General features: G+C 33.7%; 1 protein-coding gene across 1 annotated transcript; it reads right to left on the bottom strand.

Annotated features, from left to right (window-relative positions):
• Window positions 1-425: 425 nt before the first annotated feature.
• Window positions 426-7,882, bottom strand: LOC107916647 (protein CROWDED NUCLEI 1). Its single transcript, XM_016845966.2, has 8 exons — window positions 7,375-7,882; window positions 5,916-6,125; window positions 5,343-5,596; window positions 4,613-4,883; window positions 4,274-4,357; window positions 1,957-4,043; window positions 1,367-1,514; window positions 426-1,011 (listed from the first exon to the last, which is right to left on the bottom strand). Exons 1-8 carry the CDS (start codon window positions 7,588-7,590, stop codon window positions 751-753), a joined length of 3,531 nt encoding a protein of 1,176 aa, XP_016701455.1. The 5' UTR covers window positions 7,591-7,882; the 3' UTR covers window positions 426-750.
• Between the last annotated feature and the right edge of the window lie 6,316 nt (window positions 7,883-14,198).

Genomic DNA, 14,198 nt, shown 5'->3' with positions numbered 1-14,198 from the left:
CAAAATTTTAAAACATATAAATTATGTATAATAAAATTAAAATACATAAAAATTCAAATTCAACTACATAAATATTTTTATTAATTTTTTTAAATAAAAAAAATTAAAATATTTTTAAATAATATACTTTATTTTAATTATAAAAGAATATTTCTATAATTTTTCTGTCTAAATTAGTACCCCGAATCAATGCCAACTCAAGAGCTTAAATAAAAATATAAATAAAATAATTAGTGCTCTAACAAGATTAAATAAATAATGTGATCTTACTTTTCAGAAGTGATGTTAAAAGCACGTTCTAGCCTTGCCTTGAGGGCGACATGATCAAGAAGAACATCTTATGAGAAATTTACTTGAAATCAAATATTAAAATAAAAAATTCGAGCTTCAGTTTGACTCTTCTGGACGGGTAAAACGGTTGGGCATTTACGGACGACAAAAGTCAAACAATAATTCCAGAAAAGTTTAGAAATACACAAGTACTATCCGATACAAACAATTTGGTCGTGGAAGCCGTACAGTCCACCACTCATTTCTACAACAAATAAATCATGTATCTATCTATCTAATCTAGGACCGTCTTGCAAAAGAATCAAAAGGAAAACCCTACCCCCCCCCCCCAAACCACCACCTGAATTAATTTCTGGCGAATAATTACATTTATATTTTAATACACACTAGCTGTTCCTACGAGGAAATCTGCACAACTGGGCTCGGAATTTGGCAAATTACAATATATGATTTGCATCATTATGTGGTCAGAAAACTCCACAGCTTCTTTCCTATCGATACTTCACCAGGGTGCTCTAAATTATTCTCCTCCCCTTCAGTCTCGTCCTCATCCTCATCTTTATGCCCTTCGCTGTGTGATTCACTCTGGTAGTCATTTCCATCACCGTACTCGCCAACCACTTGAGGTGTGCCATTCACCTCCTCACTTAATGCCATATTGGCATCAAATGTTTTGGTTGCACCAGCATTACCATCTTTGGTGTCTGGACCTGTCTCACCCTGCAACATAAAAGATATATAAAACAAGATTACTTAAACATGGTGAAAATCATTAAGACGAGTTTTATAAATCATCAAAATCTGAAATGGTGAAGTTCAGCTTTAGAACATGAGCCTCGTAGCTCATTCATATTTATGATGATATCATGAAATCATCTCATCGACTTTTCAGAAAACAGAAAACCAACGAAGACCATGCCATGCATAGATAATTTACTCAACTAACGAGTCAAAGCATTCTGTCAAGTGACAACTGACGTAAATTTGTAGCAGAGATCATTGACATGCACGTAACCATCTGCATCAAACATGCACATGCCACAGTACAAAAAATTAAAATTTCAAGGCCCCTTACCTGCTGCAGAAAGTGTGCACCACTATTCTCACTTGCATCTCCAGTTTCACTTGCAGGCATTGGAGAGTAGTTAACTTGATCCACTGCATCTTTAGCACCTTCAGTTTCTCTATTCATGTCAGATGTGGTTTTAGCAACTGTGACCCCACTACATCAAAGCATATTCCGCATATTAGTTGCATCAAAATTGCTTCTGCTGAAATATTTTATACTGGGTTGTCCTTGTCCAACAAAATAACATCATCCACAGGTTTCACATAGTAAATTAAATTGTAATCTAATCCAACTTATTACAAACAATACATTTGAAATAAAATGATTCAGCAACCTACCATATAGTTATTTTACGGTCACTGCAGAATTATTGATTTCACTAAGTGCTAGTCCATCTCTAATTAAGTGGACCGGCAATTCTATAAATGATTAATTGAAATTATGCTAAACTTAGATTAACAGCAGATAAGACAAATCAACAAGTAGTGGTTCTTCAGCTTAATTACAAATCAACCATCAAGCTGTATAACCACAATGAATATTCATACACACATAAAGCAAGAGATGAAAAATCTACCATCTCAACAGTAACTTACTTTTTGGGCCGTCGGAGATTATATCTTTTCTGACCAGTAGATATAGCCGAGACAACTTTTTGATGCCTCTTTCTTCTCTGGCCTGCTGCAATACTATCAGAATGTCCTTCACTAACATCTTGCTTACTGTCTGATATTTGGGATGTTTGAGCATGGTTCCGCTTCCGTTCATTTCTAGATGTGCCTCCATCAGCAAGACCAGATTCACCCCTGCTTAAAGCATTGGCATGAACAGAATCAACACTACCATTTGGATGCTCAAGTTCATTTGGTTCTAAAGCTTTCCCAAGAATAGCCTCAGCATCATTGACAACTGCCTTCGCAGAGCGTCTTACTTTAGCTCTAGGCCTGCTTCTCCTGTGAACCTGCTTTCCATGATTCAGATCACAATTCTGAGAATCTTCCAACGCTTCCAGTTCCTTACAATCCATGTTGTTCTGATTATCAACTGACAAGTCCTGACCAGCCTCAACATCTCTTGTGCTGGTGTCTGACTGGAACCTATGAATCTCCAAAGATTCAGTTGCCGCAACAGAAGTGAGCTCTGGCTCATTTTCAGTTGTTGACATGCCTTTCATATTAACTTGTTGACTAGAGAGTGAGGGCCCCACGTTCAATTTTTTTAAAGCATGAGGCTCAATGTTTTTCGCAGGAGAGAATTTAAATATTTTTGAGGTGCATTTACGAAGCCATGACATAGTTCCAGCAGAAATTGGAGATCCTGAAGCAACAGATGCAGACATCATCTGCCTCTCAGATGCAACAAAATTCCCAAAAATATTTCCGCTGGTATAGTTATCTGCCAAACTTGGAAGCAGAGGGACTCCCTCATTCTCTATTTCCTGTAGGTATTTTAGATCAGAGAGTAGAAACTCAGAGGTAATCTCACCACAATTCTTGCAACTCTTTTGTTTCTCAAGAAATGAAATAAAGCGGTTCCTCTCCTTGATCAATTGCTCTCGTTGGTCCTTCAACTTCTTGCTGAGATCCACAAGGTCATCAATGTCTTTTCGTATTTCAATTTGCTGTCCTTCAAGATGACTCTTGCTAGCATTAACTTCTTGCCTTTCTTTTTCTATCTTAAGTCTTTCTTGTTTCAGCTCTTCCATCTCTCTCCTAGCTACCTCTCTTAAATAATTAATATTGTCCAGTTCTCTCTCTTTTTCCTCCTCAAAGGACTTTTTTCTCTCTCCAAATTCCTTCACCATCTCCTCAAATTTATCCTGCATATCACTCTCAAGTTTACTTTTCAACAACTCAAGGTCATGAAGCCTTTGGCTTCTCTCACTTTCAGCTTTCTCAGCTACCACTGACCGCTCATGTTCCATGGTGGCAGCAAATGTTTCTTTAGCAACTTCAAGAGCTTCCAACTCTCTTTTTATACAATCCTCAGCGACTTGCTTCTCATTCTTTAACCTTTCATCCTCAGCAAGTTTTTCTTTTTCAAATTTCTCCTTCTGTAGGTTGATATTCTTCAACTCTTTCTCAATTTCTAACTTTTTCCCATCTAACTCTTCCCATTCTCTTTCAAATTTCTCTTTCTGCCTTTTCAAGTCCTCACCTTCCTTTAAAAGCAATTCTTCTTGAAGTCTGCATTTCTCTATTTCTTCCTTTAGTTCCAATTGCAAGCGAAGATACTCAGACCTCTCTTCTTCGCTAACTCTGAGCCTATCTTTCTCCTCATGCATCTTTGATAATTGTTCTTCATTTGCAATCCTTAGCTTCTCAGTTTCAGCCTTAAGGGTCAAAAGTTCTTCTTTGTCAGCATCCATATGCTTCTTCTTGATCTCTAAATTCTTTTCCTCAGATCTGATGACCTGCTCCCTTTCCTTGAGGCTTTTCACTTTTAATTCAAATTCCTTCTCTTTTGCTTTGAACTTTTCCAATTTCTTATCTAATGCCTGCTCTCTTTTAGAATTCTTCTCTTCCATGTGCTTGACTTCAACTTCCTTCTTCTCCACATCAATCACCTTGCTTTTTAGTTCAAGGTCTAAGGATTTTCTCTTTCCATCAATTTCCAACTCAAATGCACGCTTTGTCTCATCCAGAATGGCATTATGTTCATCCAGGAGCTTCTGAATCTCCGTCTGCCAAAAAAAAACAAAAAAATCAAACAAATGACCTTAAATGATGCCTTCTAACAATATCTGTCCCTCCAAGAGAAATAAATAGAGCTCTTTGAGAAAAATATCAAATAAATGAAAAGACAAGGAACCTTTGTGAACATAAATTAAAAAAATAGATCTACCAACATTTTACATAAAAATAAGAATTCCAGATGAATGAATGTGTCTCAGAAACACTAGCAAAACCTTACCTTCTCTCTGGCGTTTAACTTTTCTTCAATAATGAGCAACTCCTTCTCTTTCATCTCCAACTTCTCTCTCACAACACTCCATTCCTGCATCCAGATGGAAATGGTAAATAATACCTATGCCACTCAGACACAGATGTGAGTATCAGATATGGTATGTGTCCGACACAGATATGGTTGATATTTCTAAGTTTTTCCGCGTATTTTGGAGGATACTAGGAGGTCAAATGCTATATCATGCGTTGGACATAGGTGCTTCAACAAAAATGAAGAGTTGGAGCAACAAAGTAAAATACTATTATTTCATATAAATGCAACTGCTCAACATGAAAGTTAGGCTACCTTTTCTTTCAAAGTTAATTTTGTTAGCCTGTTGTTTATATCATCTTCTTTCTCCTTCAAAGTTTTGTGGGCTGCATCAATCATCTTTTGTGTCTCTTCAAGGTGTTGCTCTTTTTGTTTGAAGAGGCTATCATTCTCATTTGCTCTCTCCTCCCTTTGGTAGACATATGTTTGGCCTTTAGCTAGCCTCTCCTCCACATCTTGTAATTTCTTTTCCCATTCTCGCAGGTCTTCCCTTTGTTTGGACAAAGTAGTCTCATGTGCTTCTCGCCTGAAAGAAAGGAAAAAAAAATATCAATGAACTTTAAATGTAAAAAGAATTATAACTCTTGGATTAACAAATAAACAAAGAATTCTACAAGAGTATATATTCATTGAGAAAGGTAACACACACACACACACACAAAAGAAAAAAGAAAAAAAAAAAAAAGGGGAACCGCCACCCACCAACTATCAAACAAACAAACAAAAACCAAAAACCTACGTTGCTATGTCACTTCATATTTTTTGACGTGCTTGTGTTCCAACACCCATCACCAACACATTTGAACATGGGTATTGGGATATGACCCACCAGGGACCCTCCAAAATACATGGAAACACTTTTAAGAAGTTAAGCATACCCATATTTAACACTCATACCCTAGTCTGAGTAGCATGGATGAGAACTAAACACAGAAAAGTCCCACTAGCCCACTAGCAGATAAATGACAAATAGGTTGAAGCATACTCTGAAATAAAAGACTGTCGCTCCCTTCGAAGTGCATTTTCACGAGACTCTAACTCTTGTAACTTCCTTTCAATCTCTGAATTCTTTCTACTAATCTCGGCAAGCTTTGCATCATCTGCACGCAATTTTGCCTCCACCTCCAAAGATTTCTCTTCAACACTAGCAATCACAGCATTTGCTTCAGAAAGCTTTGCATCAGCAGTAAATTTGATTTCTGCATTTTCCGAGCGTATGTCTCGTAAAGCTTTCTCTAGCTGTAGAAAACCAAAGAACCATTATCCAAACATTTGAATATATTACATCATATATAATATCAAAAAGAATTTATGGAGTAAGAAAGCTTTAATTTCCAAGGTATCAAATTATAGAAGTACATTTTAATTTATTCAAAATTATACTGAGAAATTTGCAGAAGAAAGTACCCCAAAATAATCTTTCCTCAACTTGCTGATAAGAAAAATACAAAGGAAAAGCCAAATTTTACATGGATAAAACCAAACCAATGCAAGGAAATTATATCAATATCTTTCAACTTTTTAGGGGAAAAATTAAAGCAGGACATAAGATCCGTACATCAAGCACACACTGCTTCTCAACACCGAGGGCCTTGCGTAGAATCTCTTCCCGCTTCTCAACATCATTTATTGCAATTAAATGTGCTGCTTGTTCTTGTTTGAGAGCATCCTTTGCTTCTATCAATGCCTCATTGAGTTCTTCATACTTAGATGTCCATTCCTTTTTCTCAATCAAGAGAAGCCCCATATTGTATTGGTATTCAAAAAGCTGGAGAAGAAACAGAAATAATACGGATCGTTCAGATGAGACAGTGGGACATTGAACAAACCATTCTACCATGATATAGGATAGACCAACCAAATTGAGTAGATAGCTTTAGAGTACATCAGCAAAAGTTTATCACATTATAAAGCTAAAACCATGTTAAATTTCAAACTTTTCAATTTGATACAGATGAAGAATGCTCAAGAAAGCCATCCTAGATATAAGCACAGCCCAGACAGCAATCCTAAAACATTCAACTTTCCCAGTAAAGCCTTCAGCAGTTCATACCAGTCAACATGATGCTTGACAAAAAGGTGACAAATTTGGGCCCAATTTTCAGTTAGACATAAATGAGAAAAGCTAGGAAGCATGGACACTCATAATACAGGTATGACATGACATGGACTTAGCGAGATGGGAATTTCTAAAAATTACGAACGACACACAAGCATGGTCAGGCACAGCAATAAAATTATTCTTTTATATAAATTTGATTCTTTTCAATTAAATATTAATCTTCAAACATTTCAACTTTTTAAAATTAATTTTGAATCTTCAAAACCCATTAGAATCAAATTACTAATTGTCGGTTCCATATTTAGGAGAAATGCAAAAAAAAAAATCATCAAGCATCCAACCGTGCCTCTCGACCATGTTCGATTTTATTTTATCTATTTTTATGTGCTGCATGTCTGACATGTATTTTTCCATGTCAGAAATGTGTTTGACACTTGGAAACTCCTCTGACAGAAGCTTCTGAGCTTCATAGGAGAAAATAGAATAGCAAGATGCTATGTCACCAATAAAGGTGAAATAAGTTATCTTTGTCTGAACTATAGTTTGAATAAGCGAATAGTGTTTACCTAAAGAAAGGTCAAAAACTAATAATCAAAACGAACTGTGCAATTGGGTAAGTCGCTTTAACTTTGACATAGTAAAAAAATTATGCGAAAAACAACAGGAAAATTTCTTCTTGCAGTAAAATGGATTTTAGTTTAATCTAACAAAATTAAGAAACCATATCAAGGGTTTACTTTCATCTAACACCTCCTCACTCACTCATTTTAACTTAAAACGACTAATTTTAAAGGCAACTTTTTTAATCATATTAATTCCTCACCTAAACCTATCAAAAAAATATTTATCTATAACAATATGGACAAAAGTACCGAAAAAAAGCATACTAAAAATATATATAACGAATTTAAAGCTCCTAAAATAGCAACTTAAGAAATATATTGTAGCAGATAACCTCATTTTCGAGTCTTAGCACTTTCTCGCGCAACCCTTCCTCCTGGTCCTCTGACCCGACGTCTTTACAATTAGGAGTCAAGGGCTCAGCAAAAGCCGCTCCTTTCCCTTTCCCAACAGAAACCCCATTGGATTTCGGATCAGAACCCGACCCGTCTGCTTTCTTCCCGGGTGTAAACGACCAACTCGACCAAACCTTCCTCTGCGGCGTAAACATTTGTCGAATTCCTCAATTTGCCCCTCAAATGATCTTAAATTTCAACTACATACCCAGTACCCAATTCCAGAAGTACTTTTTCTGGAGAAAACTAGAGCCCTAATCTTATCCTCTGTTTCTGGTTTGTTTCTCTATGCTCGAGAATTTGAAAACCTAGAACCGGACTCGAAATAGAGCCCTAAATTACGGCGAAGAGTGGAGTTTAAAATCCGATAACGTCTCGAAGCAGCATAGTCTCCTTTTTTTTTATTCTCTATACTTTCAGCCACCTTTTGTTATCATCACTTAACGATATTTGGTGTCCATACCATTTTACCCTTTATGTTTATGTTTCATGGTAGGGTATTTTGGGAAATTAGAAGATTTTTCAATGTGCGTGTCTGAAGATGTATGTCGTCAAGGACGGGATTGCCCATGACAGGTAGCTGTCCGTTTAGAAGTAGGGAAGGAATAAATAAGGAGGTAAAGGGAGGGTGTTTTAGGAAAAAAAGAAAAGGTATTTTTGAAGAAATGCCACGTTGTGGGAGCGCTGGCTCTTTTTTCTTTTGGTCAAAAGTGTGGAAGAGCTGTGTTAAGTTGGTATTAGTAAACTAGCATTATCTCTTTGACCGGTTGTCCCATGTGGATTCATGGCCATCCATAATCATTCAAGTGGACCGGTGATGGAATCCATCATATCATTAATTGATTTATTTTATTTAATAAATTATTTAAAAATTATAATAAAAACATTAAAAATAGTTCAATTACTAATTTAATTTTTTTAATTTGATTTAATTGTTGATCCAATCAATTTGTAATTTGACTCTTATTTTAGATTGATACCTTAATTAGTTATCGATTGGTTCAATCTTATTTTTAGAAATAAGATTGTACTCTCTCTTTTTTTCCTCAACTTTAAAAAATATCTTTTTGATTAAAAAAATTAAAGATAATTCTTAAAATGTATTTTTTTTTTCAAAACTCCTCAAGTTTGAATAAAGATATTATGTCAAAAATTAGCTTAAGAAAAAAAAATCTTAATTTGAAAAAAAAATATGTTCAAAAGTGATCAAATTTACGTTATTTTACACTGAGTTAAGACTCAATCGATTAGTTTTATAACATGTTATTTTATACATTGTATAATTTATATTATATAAAAATTAAAGAGCAATTATTTGGTACATTACCAGTAAATTTTTTAAACTCAACAAGTAAAATTAAAAGTTTACAAATATTCTATAAATGTATAGTAAATTATTAAAAAAAACGAATACTAAAAGAAAATTCACATGTCAACTTTTTAAAATCTCTAATAAAATAAAAAAATACACCGTGAAATATTCATAAAAATTAAATACATAATACTTTAATATTAAATATTAAAAATATATTGAATTAAAAATGGTTATGTTTAAAATTTTAATTTAAAAAAATCCTTTAGCTATACCGTAGACAATGGATTAAACCTCACAGAGAATTTAGCACCAATTCAACCTTAAATTGCATCAAATAGGTGATTTGAGAAATGAAAATTAATAGTAATCCTTGTATGATAAAAAAGAAAAAGAAAAAAAATAATAATTCCTGTTTATGTTTCCATATTAATGAATGATAATGATTGATGCAAAATTCCATTTCATAATTATGTTAAATTCCTTATCAAATATAAATTAATATTCCAAATGCTAATCTCCACCATTGCATTGACATAAGAATTGCAAAGCTCTTTGGGAACTTTTATATGATCACAAATACGCATATTTTGCAATCTTTTAAATTTATTATTCAGTATTCAATAAAACAAAATCAATGCTAATTTCACGCATAAAATACAAATTTTTACTGTTTTATCCCTGCATAAGTCCTTTAAAATGGTTTAATATTTTTTTTTACAAACATAAACAAAAATTATGGTTCATAATTTGATAACGTCTTCTAACCATATACAATATAACTGCATTGTTATTTTTAAATGGTATAATTTGAAATTTTCTAAATAATGTATTACAATTTTTATTAAATTTAAATGTCTTAAACAGTATTCTTTTAAGAATATTAATTAACTTTTTTAAGGGGAAAAAATTGTATATGGGAATTAAAAATTAATTAATACACTTTTAAGAAAGATGATAATGGAGAGAGGGAAGAAACCTTTTTCTTTCCATATATAGCTATTCTTCCTGTTGAAACTATAAAACTGCATTAAAAAAATTTCTGCCTTAGAAACTAGAGGTGCTCATGGGGCAGTCCAGCCCGACGGTCCGCCCGAAATATGAGAGATTCAGGTAAAAATATAGGCCCGAAATATGGGTTTGGGCAAAAAAATGTCAAGTCTCGAGCACCACTTTTTTGGTCCGGACTCAGCCCGGCCCGGCCCGGCCCAGATATATAATAAATATATATATATATTTTTTAAAAATTTTAAAATATTTTTAAAATACTTTTTTTATTTTTTTTACTTTTAAAATAAATTTTTGGTGTTTATTAAAAAATGGGTCAGGCCAGGCCAGGTTCGGGCTTAGGTTTTTTTTTCTCGAGCCGAACCTAGACAAAATTTCAGGCCCATATTTCGGGTCGGGTCTGGCCCAAGCCTAAGACATGGGCCGAAATTTTTTTATCGGCCCAGCCCGAACCGGCCCATGAGCACCTCTACTTGAAACCATAAGAAACTAATAATTAAATTTAGTAATGCAATTCCTTTTTTTTTTCTTTGTCGAAACTATAAATGTTAAAACTCTCCATTTTCTTCCATGATCTTTTTCTCTTATTTTCTTTACCTACTAAGTACTATAACAAATAAACTAAACTCAATAGTAATTTATTAATAACTCTCAAATCTAGGATTTTAAGCTCAGGGTTTAGGATATTGAGTTCAAGGTTTAGGATTTTAGTATTTATTTATAATAAATTATTATTTAATTATATTCAAATAAAACTATTAGTATTTATTTACAAGTCGTCTACTATATTTATTTTATTTTATGATGAATTATTTTATTATTATTCACCGATATAGTGCATCAAATATTCTCTCAAACAAACAAAAATTGAAACACAACAAATTAAAAGTCAAAATAAAAATACACAACAAACATACAACCTTAAGTAAAAAAAAAAAAGTTCCAGTCCCCAACAATACTTGTAAAACTCAGGAGAGGTGTCAATATAGGATGTATAATAATTATAAAACTTGCCTACGCGTAGAGGGACTTGAACTACTAACCCAATGCATATAGGCAACTCACCTACAAACATGCTACCACTTGAGCTATGTATAATCCATGTATAGTCCATTGCTCGGTAGACGACATTTTGAAGAATTCCCTTTATAACAATCATTTTTCAGTGGTATCGAAAATAGTAGTTTCAGGACCACAAATCCAATGAGTAAGTCAGTATTGTTATTTAATATTTATGAGTCAATTATAATATTATATTAAATTTTGGTTTAATAATTTTATAAATTGAACGAATAAATAAGTATAAGTGGTTTAATCCAAAAGTCAAGTGGTTTTTGGAAATGAGGTACTGGGACATTATTTTCGTAATTTAAGGTCGTAAACATTTTTATTAAATATTTACAGAGTCATATTATAGGTGAATTGAAGTTTGGCCCGATAATTTTGACGATTAATTGCTTAATTAAGGTAAAAGGATTAAATTGTAAAAGAGGTAAAAGTTTATTGCTATAGATTTAAAATAGTAAAGGGACCAAAATGGTAATTAAACCATGGTCCAAAAGTCCAAGCGGTGGTGGATAGGATTAATCCACTAGATTTTGGGCTATTTGCTTATTAAGTCCTAATTAGTTTTAGGTTAAATTGAAATTAAGCTTGTTTAGTTAAATTTTAAAATAATTGAAGGTCCAGTTGTGTAATTAAACCCTCCTTAGATGGTAATTATACCATATACTTATATTATGGACATTTTATGGACATGATTTAGTAATTTTATAAGTTATATTAAAGGGTAATTTAGTAAAAAGTTAGAATGTAAGTTAAATTAAGGAAAATTAAAATATAATATCAACATTTTCTTTTCTTCTTCGTGTAGAAACAACCGAAATACCTAGAAGAAACTAGAGAGAGCTTTAGTCAACTTTGGTCCTTCAATTTGGCGAGTAAACCTCGTACATATTTAGTAACTTTTATATTTTTGAGCCCGTATTAGCTTGATTTAGTTAACCCAAGAACTAATTTGTAAAACTGTAAAATGTTATGGATTATGCCATTTATGAGTTTGAGTTGTTCTTGAAGTTTTATGTTAGATTATTAAGCTTGATTGTTAAATAGGACTATTTTATAAAATGATTTTTGGTGAATTTAATATTTAAGGACTAAAATGTGAAAGTAGTAAAAGTACAAGGACTTGTTGTGAAATAACAACAATTATGGGTTGTAGTGAGGCCCTAGGTAAATTGGTTAAACTTACTTTTCATTAAAAATGGTTAAATTGCATTTTTTTACTTAGGGACTAAATTGTATAAAAGTAAAATAGTAGGGGTAATTTTGTAAAAATGTAAAAAGGACTTAATTGCATAAAATGAGTTAATTTTGATGTTAGAAGTTGATAATTGAATGGAATTATTATTTTAGCTTAAGAAATAAATCGATCAGACTCAAATCATAGAAAAACTAAAGTAATAGATTGATCGTTGTCTCGACTTCGTCTTCGTTTTGGTCAGGTAAGTTCGTCCGGTTTAATTGTAATACAATTTAAATGCTTGTTATATAAACCTATTTATTGAATGTTGATTAATGAAATAATGAAATGCCCTGAGCCAGATGAACGTTGGATAGAGTACAATTGGCATGCCAACAAGTTATTTGTGCACGGTACAGGATTGGTATGAGATGTGACGATGATTTCTGTATATCCTCTGTTTACTAAATATATCGAGGTGGGAGCATTTGTTGTGGACTATTGAGTTATATTAAAGTGTTAATCTGGTGTGTTACGAGGGCAGACGTTAGCCTTCGGGCTAGGCACTTGGTGCCGAGGTGTGTTATCAATTGGATTAGCTCGTATGAATGCCTGGTGTGTTCTGGATGGTTAACTATGTACTCGTATCCATATATCATTTATCGGGCAATGTTCATTGATCATTGAATGTTATTGAAGTGTGAGAAATTGATTTGTACTATTGTTGAGCATTACTCACTTGTTGTGAGCTATGATTGACAGGAACTCTGTTAGTAACCTTGTTATTTGAATTATTATTTTAATTTAGTAAGCTTTATCGTTTGATCGAAAAACTTACTAAGCTTTATGTAAGCTTACTTGTGTCTTTGTCTTTTTCTTTGTAGATTATGTATTTGTGGAAATCGGGAGATTGGATCAAATTGAAGAATCACACTATCCGAGAATCTTTTGGTAGACTTTGAGTATAAGCTTGGCTTATATGGCATGTAATAGGCTAATGGTGGATGTTTTGTGGTAGTCTTAAGCACATATGTGGTATCTTGATGTACTTGTATCATTGTTGTGTCAAGTAGCTATTTGAGCCACGTATGCTTAATTTGTGAAGGCATGAGTGGTGAGTGGTTGATTCTAATCAAGCATAAATTGGTAAGTTTTGTTATTTGACGTGGTATGCATTAATAACTTGAAAGTTTAGCTTGATAATGATTTGTTATGTGATTGAAATGTGGTGTCAATGGTGGCATATTGGTTAGACACATAGGATGGTTGATTAACTTTGATTTGAGAGCTTTAAAATGCATTCCAAAGTCTTGTGAACATGTGTGTAAGTGTATAATTGGGTTCGTAAGCATTTGGATGTGAAATGAGCATGTTTTGGGCCATTTTTGGGTACACATAGGCTGTCACATGGTCGTGTGCCCCGAACGTATTAGGTGCAGGGTTTACACGGGCTGGTACACGGCCTATGTCACGACCGTATAACCCAAGTCAGTGAGTTACATGGCCTAAGCACACAGACGTGTGGGATAGCCACATGGCCTTGTCTGGGCCGACACGGTCTGGGCCGACACGGTCTGGGCTCTGTCACACGGCCTGGACACATGGTTGTATGACCCTGATTTGAAAATTTTCACTTTTACCCCAAATCTTCTGTTTTGTCTCGAATTGGTCCCCGATTGTTCCTAAACTATTTTAAAGGCCTCGTAAGCTTGATTTAAGACCCATAAGTGTAGGTTCTACTCCAATCTGAATTATTTATGAAATTTCGCTAATTAATTTGATAACTTGATGCTATCTGTTATTGATTGTTCTGAATCATCCAATAATACTTTGTAACCCTAATCTGGCAACGAAAATGGGTTATAGGTTTACACTCTCGGAGTAAACTCCTTTATAATTTACTGTTGGGTATGCTTACGAGGACTTCTTAGCATAGTCCTAAAGAATTCCCCCAATACCTCTAAGAATATTCACAAACGACACCATTGACATTGAATTTAACATAACAATAACATGGAGGCTTTCAGTGGATCAATTGCTTAAGCCCAATTCGTTTCCCAAGGGGCACAAAATTGTTTGAATCTATAAGAAAATTGATAAGAACGAAACTAGAGGTAGGAAGAAGTGCAATAGCCCGATTTTAGGCTTAGTCGGAACAGTGGTTTCGGGACCACAAATCCGACGAAAAAAAAATGTAATGG

This window comes from Gossypium hirsutum, chromosome D11 (assembly GCF_007990345.1).
Source record: "Gossypium hirsutum isolate 1008001.06 chromosome D11, Gossypium_hirsutum_v2.1, whole genome shotgun sequence".
Classification (NCBI taxonomy): Eukaryota; Viridiplantae; Streptophyta; class Magnoliopsida; order Malvales; family Malvaceae; genus Gossypium; species Gossypium hirsutum.
Note: the sequence above shows the minus strand (reverse complement) of the source record. Positions and strands in the feature narration are given on the sequence as shown.